Below are 15,037 nucleotides of genomic sequence, written 5' to 3' on the forward strand. Positions count from 1 at the left end.
GCTCCGCCTCTCACCCAAGCAGCGTACAGAGGTCCAGGGGACACTCTATGGTTGTTGGGGTTACAAGCATTTGGAAAACCCTGGATGTTTACCTATCTTAGAATGTTCCAAAATCCCTGGACAAGGTGCACGTGCCTCCATCGACCCGCCCACAGCATGTGAAGATCAAAAACTGGGGCAGTGGAGAGATTTTGCAAGACACCCTTCACCACAAGGCTACGTCGGTAAGAAGTCTGGGGTTGTGGGGAGCAGTGCCTTTGTCTCAGCTAGGGTACCATAAGGGCCCTTTGCGGGTCCATCACATACTCCTTTGACTTTCTAGACAGCCATCATCTCAGACAAAAGATGTTGGGAAGTCTGTCTTCATAAATTACACTGGGAAGCAAGTAAGAGGAGATTCCTGTTAACTACTGGGTAGACAGCAAATAGCCTTGGGTATCAGACAAAAGCCTCCAGAAAGCAGTTACTCTTTTCTTAGATCTCAAGAGTATCTGAGAATTGCCGTTAGAATTGCCCAGAGCTAGACTGAACTAAGGGAGGAAACATGAGTTTCCTGTCTCTGGAAGGATTCAAGTGCTATTTGAACAGGAGGTAATGGTGGTTCTAGCAGCCAATGAGCAGGAACTAACCATGCTGGGAGGCTCCTTTCTGTCTCTAAGCTTCTCACTCTGACTCGAACTCACACTAGGAGGCTGAGTGGTATGCACCTTTAATTCCAACACTTGGAAGAGGCAAGCAAACGTCTGTGAGATCAAAGCCAGCCTGGTCTATTCTGGGACAGCCAGAGCGACACAGGGAGACCCTGTTTCAAAACAACAACAACAAAACACAAAACAAAACAAAGGAGAGAGAAAGAAAAAAAGGAATTCATGCTGTGGTTATAAATTGGGAAAGAAACAAAAAGCCTGTGAAGGCAGGATGATTTCCTGAGCCCCTCAGAAACTGTATCTGCAGTCCCAGTTCGGGAGATAGAGGCAGGAGGGGGTTGGGGTTCAAGGTGAGTTTGAGGGCAGCCTGGGCCACATAAGATCTTTTCTCAAAAACAACACCAAAACCTCAAAACAAAGCAAAACAGAGAAACACTACAGTTGATATCTTTCTGACATTTCTTTCCATGCCTCCCCCAACTTTGGGACATTCTTTTTCTCATCTAACTGACACTTAAAACCATGTTCACACAGGAACCAGCCGAGTCTCTTTAGAAAGGAAAGCAGGTGAGATGTCTCCCAGGAGGAAGCTGTGAAGTTTTTATGAGGCTGGCCCTGCATCCTAGCTGCCTGGAGAACAGGGACAGAGAGGAACCAGCTCACTCACACTCACCGAGTCTCAGGAAAAGAGAAAGGGCAAGGCTGGGAGACAGCTTGGTTGACCCTTGAGGAGAAAGGGCCTGCTTAGAGTCACTGTGAGCTGACTCAGAGGATGTTCAGGTGACTGGCTGGGGGCGGGAAGGAAAAATGGGAAGCCTACTCACCCCCTATTTTTCTTTCCAGGATTTCACTTGCAGGTCTAAATCTTGCTTGGGGTCCATCATGAACCCCAAGAATTTGACCAGAGGACCCAGAGATAAGCCCACGTCACTGGAGGAGCTTCTGCCTCAAGCCATTGAGTTTATCAACCAGTATTATGGCTCCTTCAAAGAGTAAGTCTGGCTTCCATCAGGGTGACATCTGCCCCACCCCTTCCCCGGGCTGTCTTGAACTGTTCCACTCTGACCCCGGAACTCCGCAGTCTTCAGCCGTGCTGTGGTTCCAGGCCCACAGCAGACCCTGGAGGAGGCTTAGGCACTGCGGTGTCTAAAAGGACAGGGGAGAGTGTAAGTGGCTTTGGGCTCTGGCTCCACCACAGACCATTGCTAAGTTCTGGGGAAATCCATTGGGCCTCAACTTCCTCATCTGTAAATTGGGGATCTTATGGCATGGTTCATTAGACAGCCGTGAGATTTGTGCAAGTTTAGAACCGTGTCCTAGCCTAAGGGCTGTGACTCAGAATGGATCCTTTTATTCTGAAGTAGACGAAAGTTTAGAGACTACCTGGTCAGGCCTTTCCTCCTGCAGATGTGAACAAGATTCTCAGAGGCAGCCCTGACACCATCCTAGTCTAAGCTAGAGTCCAGGAGACCTGACTTGGTAGATGCCACACTCCTGGAGCTCTCTTATCCTTTTACCCCACAGGGCTTCTGTGAGTCCAGTGACCAGACTCCTTTATTCTTTAGTCAGTCAGTCAGTCTGTCTGTCTGTCTGCCAGCCAGCCTGCCTGCCTGTCTGTCACTCTAAGCACCAAGCATGGTCCAGCCTAGAATACAAAGATTTTTTTTGTTTTGTTTTTATTGCTAGTTGCCAATTTTGTTGTCAGTACATACAATTGTGATCAAGGAGAGGCTGTGGAGCATGGATAAGAGTTGGGGTCCAGGTAACCACCTACCTGGGTTCAAAACTAGGCAAGTTCCTTCCTCTCTCCATGCCTTGGTTTTCTTGCCTGAAAATATGTTATAATACACCCACCTTGTAGGAGTTTATATGAAGATTAAATGAATTAGAAGCTACAAATAGCTAAGAATAGTGCTGGCCTGGAATGAATGCAACTGAAGTCTTAGTTATCATTGTATTTATTCAATTTTGTAAACATCTGTTTGCTTGTTGGAGAACGGGGTGCCTGAACCATACACAGCAAGGGTGTGAACGTCAGAGGGCAATCTGTGGTCCTCGGGCATCTCCTTCTGTAGGATGGATTCCGTCAGAGGGCAGTCTGTGGTCCTCGGGCATCTCCTTATATAGGATGGATTCTGTCAGAGGGCAATCTGTGGTCCTCGGGCATCTCCTTCCGTAGGATGGATTCCTGGGGTTGATTCAGGTCATCAGACCTGGTGACAAGAGTCTTTACCTGATGAACCATCCCTCTGGTCCGTCACTGTAGGTTTTTGAGACAGCATCTCATGAAATAGGGAAGCCTGGCTTTAGCCCACAGTTGTCCTTCTGCGTGCTGCGGTGACAGGTACTCGTGATAATGCCTGAATCTGGAAGACTGTTGTGTGACTACGTAACTTACCCCGGCCAGCTGTAAGAATGACTGGCCAAGATAGTGAGCGTCTTCTCTGCAGCTGGAGACACTGTGGCAGTGTCATTTTGTGGCACGGTCTCATACAGCACTTCCGCCTGGGGCGTGAGACACAGAGGGTCTCTGGGACTCAGAGAAGAAATTGCTGCTCTTGGTGATACCTGCTCCACCTACTTTCAGCTCCAGAAGGCCAGCGCTGGCAGGGCGCTTGACCAGAGGCCCCATCTTCCAGATCAGTGCTTCCCAACCTTACCTGGGAGCTTGCGGGATGCTGATGCCTGGTCCCCTGGCCCTGGGAAGGGCTTTCTGTGGTCTTGTGAAGGGTGGAGGCCCATGGGGGTACTGTCTGTTCTGTGAGTGTGTATCTGGGACTCTGTGGCATTGAACTTTACAGTTTCCTTGATCTTCCCGCTAAGTTGTTAAGAAGTGGCCATTTGGGGGTCTGGGATTTTTCTAGATAGGCCTCATCTGTCCAGTTGTTTTTCCATTTATTTATTTATTTATTTATTTATTTATTTATTTATTTATTTATTTATTTATTTATTTATATTTGGTACCAAGCACACAAAAAAAACTCCAAGTTGCTGTGTTAATTCTGAGAGCCAGGCGCAGTCACTGCCTCTCTAGAGACCCGGGAGCAGGTCTCCGGAGGACGTAGGACTTGCTTGAAGATGCACATTTGGAGCCCAGGCTTCTGGTGCTGGGACCCTGGCTGTTAACCTAAGTACCCTGGCATGGGGGTCTTTGGCCCATGAGGATACTGACTCTTTTTGGAGTTGAGATACCCAGTTAGCATTAAGGCTAACAGAGCTGTGCTCAGTGACTGGCAAATGTCTTTACTTCTCATTTTCCACAGTCACAAGTCCATATCTTGGTCCCTCAGAGGCTCTGGGATCGAGGTGATGAACAAGGGTTTGTCCCCACAGGGACGCCAGCAGCTGAAGGGGGCTGTACTGGAGCCCACTCCAGTAGAGTGGGCTCAGACATCTATATATGCAGAATATCAGGACCTTTGGAGCGTCTGACCTTCTGAGAGTGACCATCCAATCGGATGCTGATACAAAGACCACTCCTTTTCAGAGCTAAGAGATGCATTCCTAGTGACTCAGAAACATGACCATGAGAAATCATTTAGTGTGTAAGGTAGCCTGGTGGTACAGGCTACCCTGGAGACCAAGGTCCTTGTAGGAGGATTCCAAGTTCAAGGACTTCCTAGTGACAGGGTGAATTCCAGCCAGCCCGGGCAACACGGTGAGACCCTATCTCAGAATAAAAGGTTAGAGAAATAAGTGCTGGCAGCCAGGGGCTGAGGATATAGCCTAGTCTGGCACCCTAGGGCTCAGTCCCTGGTAGCACAAATGAAAGGAGGGAAGAACAGAGGAGGAAAAACAGTAAAAGAAAATGATAAAATTAAAATTCGGTGGGCGTGACAGCACATGCCTTTAATCCCAGCACCCTGAAGGCAGAGGCAGGAGGGCCTCTGTGAGTTTGAGGCCAGCATGGTCTGCAGAGTGAACTCTAAGGCAGCCAAGGTTACCTAGCGAGACTCGATCTCAAAACAAAACAACAATGGAAAAATCTAAGGGAACTGGGAGAAAACATGAAAAATAATTTTAAGAGCAAGTCCCTGACTCAAAACAAACAAAAACAAAACACTTAAGAAACACAAAAAAATTAATTTATCAGATTCTTTTAAAGGTCATCCTTTTTATATGTTCCCACATGTGTCAATATTCTCATGGATGTTGGAAGCTGTGGTGTTACTGTGTGTGGGAGTGGGTTTTTCAGAGAAGAGCTGCTTAAAGCTTGCCTCTCCAAATCAAACTTTCATCCAAGCTGTAGCCAAGCCAATAACATGCCCTGAGATCGTTTATAACCGTGTGAGAGCCATGCTTCCCGACACAGACTATCCTGGAAGTTACATGTGGGTATAAAGGGATGAAGGCTGACTGTGGCTTGGTTCTGTGGAAGCTGTTCTGAGTCAGGAAGGCCAGAAAAACAGTTGTCTCCCTCCTGAGACTCCTGTGAAAGACTGGTTAAGGCAAAGGCTCCCCATTCCTTCTTGCTACTGTAGTTGTTGTGCTGTTCATCACATATAGAGAAAGGCTTTTCTCAGAACCAGTCCACTTCTTAGATTACAACAGGAGAGGCCCAAGTTCTTCCAAAGGAATCAGGTCCACTCTTGGGTAAATGGTACCAAGAGTTCATCTTTCTCCTTTTATTAACTGTTATTACTAAGAGTTTTACTAACTGTTCCCTAACTGTGAAAACTGCTGCCTTCATGCTTGGGCACAGAGTGAGGAATATTTCTAGAATCTTTCTCTGCCGATGAAAACACCAACCTCACCCAGAAGTTCCCCCTTACAGGGATCACTGAGGACGAACATCACTGAATGTTTCATCTTCAAGTCTTTATGTAATCAAAAAACCAGTTGCCAAGACCCTCCGCCTGCCCCAAAGGCAGCTTCATTCCCAGTCCTCCGTTGCCCTTAATCACAAGTTCATTCTTTAAATAATTTTCTTTGTTGCCGTTTCGAAATATGGTGGTGCTGCTTAGAAATCTCCAGGTTGCTGTGGCAAGTGTGTGGGTGTGTTCTGAAGTCTTCGTGACCAAGTTCCTCTCCCTTGGAATAATTCTGAAGTATGCTTAAATCACTGACTGTGGCTCTTCTGGGTGGGCCTTAGGGCCCTTCAAGTTGAGTCCTGACCTCGGGTCTTGTCTGGGCCTGCCTTGCTTTCTGAGGAACCCTCGAGGCTTGCAGTTTCCTGGTGGATGGAAGGCGGATGGTCCCGTTGGCTGCAGACTGTTAGGAGCCTGGGGTTGACCTTGAAACCACTGGGTCTGTGCCCTCACTTCTGTGTTACCATGCTTGTATTCTTGGGCCTAGCACTGGCCACTCTGGCGTCTTAAGACCTTTGATTGCAAAGCAAACACAGCAGTCGCTCCTAAGTTACCTGTGGTAGCAGGCATCTGCACTCCCAGGGATTTGGGAGGTGGGGGAGGAGGATTAGAAGTTCTGGGCTGGCCTGGGCCACACAACAAGACTTTGTCACAACAACGCGCAGGGGCCGGGGTAGAGGCAAAAGTGTGGTTTTGTTCCAACAAGACTAAGAGCCTCAAGATAGCGATGACTGAGCATTAAAAAACTAAAAGTGGGTCACAAAGCCAGCTCTACAGAGGCTAGTGTCCTAAGGGGGACAGTTTTCCCTTGCGATGTCCAAAATCAGTTCTCGATCTCTGGGGAATGAATTAATCCCCATGTGAGGTCCAGCCATTGTTGATCTTCCTGACAGTTTCCTGTCCCCCAGGGCAAAAATAGAGGAACATCTGGCCAGGGTGGAAGCTGTAACAAAGGAGATAGAAACAACAGGAACCTACCAGCTGACGCTGGATGAGCTCATCTTTGCCACCAAGCTGGCCTGGAGGAACGCCCCCCGCTGCATTGGCAGGATCCAGTGGGCCAACCTGCAGGTGAACTCTCTGGGCAGAGTGGGAGAAGGAGCGGGAACGGACAGGCTCCAAGGCAGAGCAAGTGGCCAGGGCTCTGCAGAGCGCAGCCAAGCCCTAAGATGGGGTGTTCCGGTTCTCCTCCTAAGAGCCTGGAATCTTATTTTAGTGCCAGAGTCTCTGAATGACCCACTTCGTGTGAAGCGTGGGAGACCACATGCCACCATGAAACAAACAGCAACCTTGGATGTCTGATTCCTGAGGCCTTGCTGCTGAAAGTGTTTGCCTCCAGTGTTTGCGTTCTTGGCTCCTAGAGAGCATTTTATTTATCCTAGACTGCTAGGCCATCGTCTCCCTGGAGGGTTATTTTTTGTTGGGTCCTATTGAGTGCTCTTGGCCTGAGAAAATCCAGGAGGCTCAACGGTGGTACACTCTCCCATGGCAAAGATCCAGGCCGGGGCTGTGGAGCCTTTTGGTTCTTCAAAGCCAGATGCTCTTGGTAATTTGGTTTTACTGGGGTCTCCTGAGTGGAATTCTCTGTTCTCCTGTCTCAAGAACAGCAGTGATGGGCACTGGGGATGGAGAGAGGAGGGTGTGACATCCATGTTTGCCGGGCAGCGGACTTTCAGCCAGCCCCGAGCCTCTGTCCTCACAGCCTTTCACGGTCTGGGTGTGCCCCATGCAGGTCTTTGATGCCCGCAGCTGTAGCACTGCCCAGGACATGTTCCAGCATATCTGCAGACATGTGCTTTACGCCACCAACAATGGCAACATCAGGTGAGGCGCCTTTCCCGGCTATGCTGGGCTCACCCTGCCAGTCTCAGGCAGAAGAGGCCAAAGGGCTTAGGGGAGGGGCCTCTGGCTCCTGGAGAAACTGGGGAGAGAGAAAAGAAAAAAACTTAGCCTCTCTAGGACATGGAATGGTGAGAGCAGCCTGCTCCCCACTAGCCTCTGTCACAGGCCCAGCTCTTTTCTATTTTTCCTTCTAACTTAGAACCATGGGACAGTTACATCCTTCAGAAGCACTTCTAGGAGGCCATGGTGACACATGCCTGCTCTCTAAGCACTTGGAAAGGTGGAAGCAGGAGGATCAAGAGCTCACTCTTGGCTATATAGCATGTATCAGGCTAGTCTGGACTCCATGTGTCCCTGCCTCAAAAGCACATCAAAACAGAAAAAAATGTTGATTGGGCATGGTGGTACATATCAGTAATCTCAGCAGTAGAAAGGCTGAAGCAGGAGGATTGCCATGAGTTCCAGGCCAGTGTGGGCTACATAGACAGGCCTTGTCTTGTTTTAAAAAGAACCCACTCAGGAGGCAGAGGCAGATGGATCTCTGTGAGTTCGAGGCTAACCTAGTCTATATATTGGGCTCCAGGGCAGCTAGAGCTACACAGTGAGACCCTGTCTCAAAAACAAACAAACAAATAGAAGGTCCTTCTTTCCGGGTTGCGAAGGAGACTCTGGTTTCCTGGACATGGCTTTGCTGTGGTGTTTTATTAAATGTGAGAGAGCACTCAGTGCGTGGCATTGTCAGTCCCTGCCCCTCTCTGTTCACACCACGGATAGGACAGAACAATGCGCTCAAGCTCTCACTCACTCATTTTTGTGTGCAGCAAAAACCACTTGGTACACACCTAATGGGGACTCAGCACAGGACTAGGCCAGGGCCAATGAAAAGGAGGAGGCAGGGTGGGATACAGAGGTGACTGAGACCCCAGAATCCAGCTGCAAACCTGTGCTGAGCAACCACCAACTGTGGGAAGAGAATCATCCATCAGTGAAGGCCAGCGGTGTGGAAGGGGCATGAGACTGCCCAGAGTGACACTCTTCTTGTTGGTCTTGAAGGACAGGGAGAAGCTGGTGGCAGGAGGAGAGCTCAGGGGGTGACTTCAGTCTGATTGGGGTACAGGGACTGCAGAGGGGGAAGAGTGGAGGGAGGATGGTTGGGAGTCCCTGTCCCACCAACCCGCAGTTGGTAAACCGCTATGTCCCTGTCCCGGGGAAGGTCGGCCATCACCGTGTTCCCCCAACGGAGCGATGGGAAGCATGACTTCCGGATCTGGAACTCGCAGCTCATCCGGTACGCTGGCTACCAGATGCCCGATGGCACCATCAAGGGGGACCCTGCCAACTTGGAGTTCACTCAGGTACCTATCCGGCCTCTGACGGGTCCCTCGGGCAGGGAACCCAGAGCAGATGCAGTGTCTGGGCCCGGAGACTTACTGGGCTCCTCTCTCTGTCAGCTGTGCATCGACCTGGGCTGGAAACCCCGCCATGGCCGTTTCGACGTGCTGCCTCTGGTCCTGCAGGCCGACGGTCGAGATCCAGAGGTCTTTGAAATCCCTCCTGACCTCGTGTTGGAGGTGAACATGGAGCATCCCAAGTAAGCCACCAAGGGTGCGGGTTGTGTGCACCTGTCCTTGGCGCCATGCTTCTCCTTCTGCCAGGCCCAGCCTCGGGCAGCGTCCAGAGAACAGATGCTGTAAGGCCACTTGGCCCTCTGCAGCAGCCCTGCCCCCTTCCTCTCCAGCCTCGGCCTTATGAGGAGCCACCGATGGTGACTGAGGAAGCGGCAGCCTAGCTAACAGGGTCCTGGGAGCCTGAGAGGCAGTTCCTTCAGGAGAGCCTGCGAGCTTCTGTCAGAGCAGCCAGGCCTTTGGCTCTCCTCCTAACACTTTATTTAGTGTGCACGCATGGGCGTTTATGATTGTGTGTATCATGTGATGTATGATTGTGTGTGGTACATGTGTGTGTTTTGTATGTGTGGTATGTGTGTATGATGTATGTGTGTGTCTCTGTGGTATGAGTGGTGTGTTTTTATGTTTATGTACATATGTGTGGTGTGGTGTGCTTGTGTATCTGTGTGTTTGTGTGTGTGGTGTGTTTTTATGTTTATGGGTATATGTGTGGTGTGCTTATGTATCTGTGTGTGTGTGTGTGTGTGTGTGGTGTGTCTGGTGTATGTGGTACATGTACTTTGTGTGTGGTGTGTGTTTATATTTGTGAATATGTGGTTGTGTGTGTTTGTGTGCCTGTGTGGTCAGTTTCAGGAGTCAGTTGATTCTCTCCTACCATAGGGGTCCTGGGCATTGAACTCCGTTCATCAGGCGTGGTGGCTAGTGCCCTTACCTGCTGGGCCGTCTCCATGGCCTCCTCCTAGCTCTCTTGGGGAAAGGACGCCCCTCTCAGATAGAGGAAGGGTAGGGCCACAAGGACTTTAAGAGCACAGCTCACTGAACCCCTGCAAAATACCTCCATATAGAGAGACTGACTACCCAGCGGTCACTGGGCTGGCTGCTCTTGTCCTTTGAATATACTGAGCTCAGTCCTGGCCCCGGACCTCTGCGCCACTTCCTCTACCCGATAGGCCCTTTCCTCAGAATCTTGCAAGGCCCACATCTTCTCATCAAAAGGTAGTCCCTGTGACATCACCACGCCTCTAGAGAAGCCTTTCCCGACTGACCACCCATCTTCAAGACAACACCTAGTCTCTCGTTATCTTACTGGTGTGTTTGTTTACCCCTTTGTGGTCTATAGTCTAGATGCTGGGCCGCAACTCCTGGGAATAGAATCTTAGTTTTCATCAGTGTATCCCAAGGTTCGGGGCACACAGTAGGTGCTTAATAATAGACATTTGTGCTAACTATCTATGACTATCCAGTGAATGAGGCTATGTTTGTAATAATCCCACGAGTTCAGCGCTATTGGCTCTGTGTTGATGACAGGGATACTGAGGCTCTGGGGAAAAAGCACCTGGTCTGTTTGAGCCCCAGCTGTCTGGTCAGAGTCCTTAGCTGCTGCATTGTGTTGGAGTATTTAGAATGGCATACACCTGATCCATTTGCACGAATGACTGGGTAAAGAGACGTCTCATTTAACAAATAACTCTCTTATCGCTCTTGATGGGGTGACTAGGATCAACTCTGAAAAAGGACTTTTTTAGCACTGGAGATAAGGCTCAATTGAGTGTGCTTGCTCAGCATGCTTGAAGCCCCAGCTTTGATCCACAGCACTGCAGAAACTGGATGTGATGGCACGTGCCTATAATTCCAGCACTTGGGAGATAGAGTCAGGAAGATCAGAAGTTCAAGGTCATCCTCAGCTACATAAAATCAAGACCTGTCTGGGATATGAGACCCTGTCTCAAAAACAAAACACCAGAGGAAAAAAAGGAATTTCTTTGGTTGACCCTTTTACTGATGTAAATTATTTTTTGACCGGGGAGAGAGGGCAAACAAGAAGACTCTAACTGCAGCTGGTTCTTACTCCCTGCCAGGTACGAGTGGTTCCAGGAGCTGGGACTGAAGTGGTACGCGCTTCCTGCTGTAGCCAACATGCTGCTGGAGGTGGGCGGCCTTGAATTCCCAGCCTGCCCCTTCAATGGTTGGTACATGGGCACGGAGATCGGAGTTCGAGACTTCTGTGACACACAGCGCTACAATATCCTGGAGGTGACAGGGGTTGCCCAGCTGGGCCGGCTGGAGGAGGGGGGCCGGCAGGGGAGTCCCCAAGACCGTCTCACCTTCCTTACTTGGTTCCTATAGGAAGTGGGCAGGCGGATGGGCCTGGAGACCCACACACTGGCCTCCCTCTGGAAAGACCGGGCTGTCACGGAGATCAATGTGGCTGTGCTCCATAGTTTCCAGGTATGCCGGGGGTCGTGTGGGTTTGTAGAGGCTCTGGCAAGAAGGTCTCTTGGTCCAGCCACTTGTCTGGTACTTGATGTCCCCATTACGGCTTCATTCATTCAGGCTGCCTGGGTGCCGAGACCCAGCGTTCATGCTGTTCTAGCAATGGCGGCTCCTTCCTCCCTGCCTGTCCCTGAACTCGGGCACTGTAGGTGCTTCTGCTTCCATTGCTTCAGGACGGCCCTCAGAGAATGCTCCTCGTGGCTGCATCTCCGAGCTCTCCCTCCCTGCCTGACCATTCCTTGGGTCTGAAATTCTTGCAGGGTTTCAAAGACTCAGCAAAAAGGGATCCTACCACAGGACTGAGCACTTCTGAGTTCATGTCGTGGTAAAGCTCAGCGGACAGCTAATGGGAATCTGTTCTTTGCTCTCACCAAATGGGTCCTAGGGATCAGGACCTTGGGACCAGCAGGCGTGGCAGGAAGCGCCTTTATTTCTGAGCCATCTCGCTTTTGACCCCCTTGCTTTTCCTTCCACCTAGAATCTTTCCTTTAAATCATCCTATGGCCAGTTCCTTACCTGCTTGTAGGAGGGATTAAAGAACCCCTCCTGCACCGTGCCGCTTTGGCCAGTGTTGTGTTCCCTCCCACCCTCTACCTCCCATCCCAACCCCAGTCCTCTTTTTCCCCACCTCCTTTCATTTGGTTTTGTCAAAGTAGTTTCCGGTTGCTTCTTCCCTCCACTGGAAAAGTGAGCTGTTCAGTGCTCCATGACTGAGGTCACTGCTACACGTCCAGCAGTGTCTGGCCCAAGGAGGAGGATGGGAAATTATGGAATGGGTGGATGAGTGGATGCCAGCCCCAGTCTACATGGCCTGTGCTCCCTGGAGTAAGGGGTTCTGAACTAACACAAAACAAGAAGCCCAGTAAGGAAGGACCAGTCCTGGCTCAGACATCCTAACAGCCAGGACCTCCAGCGCCAGCTCTGACTCTGGCAGGATGCATATTGTCCCAGCAAATCCACAGAGGCTTGGCCATCTCCTGGTGCTGCCCCTCCACTCCCTGAGTCTCTAGGCCATTCTCGTCACCTTCTTCTAGGGCAACTTTCAAAAGACATGGCCTTTTTTTCTTCTCCCTTGTAAAGTGAGGACAGCAGCCAGGCATGATGGCAACATGCCTATAAGTCCAGCATTCAGAAGTCTGAAGCAGAAGGATGGTGAGTTCGAGGCCGGCCTGGGCAACTCCATGAGCTATTTCTCAAAGAGAGAAACAAAACTAAACAAACAAACAAAAAAATGGGAATAGTGTATCCCTTGCCAAATCATTGCTAGAATCAACTAATTCATAAGACATGGTTGGCAGTTTTCTTGATCCCTCGGGATCATATGTGGGTGGTGCATCTGTGCTTATCATAGCTACACCATCCCTGAAGTCCAAGGGCACGGTGTATGTGCACAGATAGTCCCTGGCTTACCCTGGCTCCACCTGGGAATTTTTTGAGAGCGTGAAAGTGCTGGGAATCCAGAACAACTCTACTTGGGGTTTTAAAAAATTCTTTTTTAAAAGCCTCTTACCATTATATGTATTTTGTATTTTATTTGTGTATAGGTGTTTTGCCTGTGTGTGTGCCTGTGCTCCACAGATGTGCAAAAGAGGGCATCAGACCCTCTGGGACTGGAGTTACAGCTGAGAGCCGCCATGTGGGTGCTGGGAAGCAAACCCAGGTCCTCTGGAAGAGCAAACAGTGCTCTTAACTGCTGAGCCATGTGTCCAGGTCCCTGCTTGGATTTGTTGTTGTTTGGGATCTTAATTTCTCTCTAACCCCCTTTTTATTCTTTTTTTGAGACACGGTTACCCAGGCTGGCCTTGAATCACTGTGTTGTCTAGGCAGGCCTTAAACTCACATCAGGCTCCAGAGTGTCTATGCTTACAGGCCTGTACAGCTCACCGCATAAGGATTTTGAGTGTTCATCTCTCCGGGACTAACGGTGGTGGCCAGCTGGCAGCAGCAAGCCTCAGCCTCAGCCAGCTGTGGTAGCCACGAGGGCCAGAGGCCGATATTACAGTATGTCATGTAGTCAAGCTAAGGTGGTTGTGAGGCGTGGTGCTTTTTTAAAAAGATCTGAGATGGAGTCTCATGTGGCCCGGGCCGGCCTCAAACTCACTACATAACTTCTTGTGCACCTCCCGTGTGCTGGGATTACAGGCGTGAGCTACCACCGCTGAGTTGTTTGTTTTTACCGTGTTACTAGGCATCAAACAAAGAGCTTGGTGTGTGCTAGGCCAACAGTCTGCCAGCTGAGTTACACCCCAGTCCCCACTCAGTATATTCTTGACTGAGGATATTTTCATTTTGCCATGGGTCCATCAGCATGGAGCCCTCTCATGAGTCAAACAGCAGCTGTACATGAGATTTGGTTTGTTTGTTTGTTTGTTTGTTTGTTTGTTTGTACATGAGTTTCAAAGTGTGGTTCGACTCTCAAGCCCGGCATCAGGTGGCAGCTGCCAGCCTTGGCTCATACAGCATCCTTCCCGAGGAATGGCCCTTCCTTGGCCAACATGAATCCATGTCTCAGGACTTGCCCTCTCTTTGCAGTTGTCCTGACCTCCATCCCTCCCCTGGGCCTATCCCAGCCGCTAGGTTTTCCCCTCTGCCCCTCCTTCCATCACAAATCCTTCCAGGCCTTCTGAAAATGACTGACTTCCTTCAGCCTCCCCAGGAGGCTGGTTGTTTGCTGGCAATGCATGGAGACCATCTCTCCTTTGCCCCGGGGGTCTTTCATGGTTCCTGGTGGACAGACAGTCCCAGACAACACCCACTGACAGCGAATGATGCTTCTGTAGAGCTGGTTCGCTCCTTCCTCCGTGTTCCTGGGATGACACTCCGGACAGGCTTGGTGACAAACATGTTCACCCACTGAGCCACGCCCTCCCCCAGCCATAAACACTTTTCCCTTGGTTGAATGGATCTCCAGACTCTGGGGTGCAGCTGCTTTAACTGGTTCATTCCAGGCTAGTCCAGATCTCGTGGCCTTTAGTGTTGTGTTAAGATGTGGATGGCCTGTCTCTCCGACACTTTGGTCCATCCCTGTCCCCACAGATGACGAGGGTAGTTTTGTGTTTGATATTTTTAGAAACAGAATCTCCTGTAGCCCAGGCTGGCCAGGGGCCCCCGTATATAGCTGAGGATGGCCTTCAACTGATCCTCTGCCCACACCACTAGAATGCCAAGATTATAAATGTGTATAGCTTCATGAACACCAGGCAAGCCCTCTACTGAACGAGGCTTCTTTGAGTTCGTATTTTCCTTGCCTGAAACAAGATGGTGCTGTGTGAGTTGTCCACACCTGAGGCTCGATGTTCGCTGACAATGCCTGGAGCCCTGGAGTTGCTGGATGCTTCTAGAGGGTCTGAGGGGAAGCTGTTGTGTGACCGAGGGCTGGCTGGCTGTGGTGATGGCACAGGTCTCTCAGCCTGTGGACCTGGACCTGCATGCGTTTCTCCAGCAGTCAGTGAGAGGAGCAGGAGCAGTTTCGGAGCCATGACATAGATTGCCTACCCTCTAGTACAGGCGCTCTCTGCTCTCTTCCGCGGCCCTTACCTCAGCCCACTCCATCTTCTTCTCCACCAGAAGCAGAATGTGACCATCATGGACCACCACACAGCTTCGGAGTCCTTCATGAAGCACATGCAGAATGAGTACCGGGCCCGAGGAGGCTGCCCTGCAGACTGGATTTGGCTGGTCCCCCCAGTCTCCGGGAGCATCACCCCTGTGTTCCACCAGGAGATGCTCAACTATGTTCTGTCTCCATTCTACTACTATCAGGTCAGGGAGAAGCCTTCCAGCCTCCCCATCTTGCAGCTCATCTATGTAGCGTGACTGCGCAAGGCTATACATACCAGCT

The 15,037-nt window shown here is 50.3% G+C and overlaps 1 protein-coding gene across 1 annotated transcript in view; it reads left to right on the forward strand.

The window, feature by feature from the left end:
* Positions 1–15,037, forward strand: part of Nos2 (nitric oxide synthase 2) — a 37,767-nt gene that overhangs the window by 7,596 nt on the left and 15,134 nt on the right. The window contains exons 4-12 of the mRNA XM_055620488.1: positions 102–224; positions 1,491–1,639; positions 6,364–6,526; positions 7,188–7,279; positions 8,511–8,652; positions 8,749–8,888; positions 10,782–10,956; positions 11,050–11,151; positions 14,764–14,958. Of these exons, the coding sequence (XP_055476463.1) occupies positions 102–224; positions 1,491–1,639; positions 6,364–6,526; positions 7,188–7,279; positions 8,511–8,652; positions 8,749–8,888; positions 10,782–10,956; positions 11,050–11,151; positions 14,764–14,958 (1,281 nt within the window). The remainder of the gene's footprint in view (positions 1–101; positions 225–1,490; positions 1,640–6,363; positions 6,527–7,187; positions 7,280–8,510; positions 8,653–8,748; positions 8,889–10,781; positions 10,957–11,049; positions 11,152–14,763; positions 14,959–15,037) is intronic.

This window comes from Psammomys obesus, unplaced genomic scaffold, assembly GCF_907164565.1.
Source record: "Psammomys obesus unplaced genomic scaffold, mPsaObe1.curated_primary_1811, whole genome shotgun sequence".
Classification (NCBI taxonomy): Eukaryota; Metazoa; Chordata; class Mammalia; order Rodentia; family Muridae; genus Psammomys; species Psammomys obesus.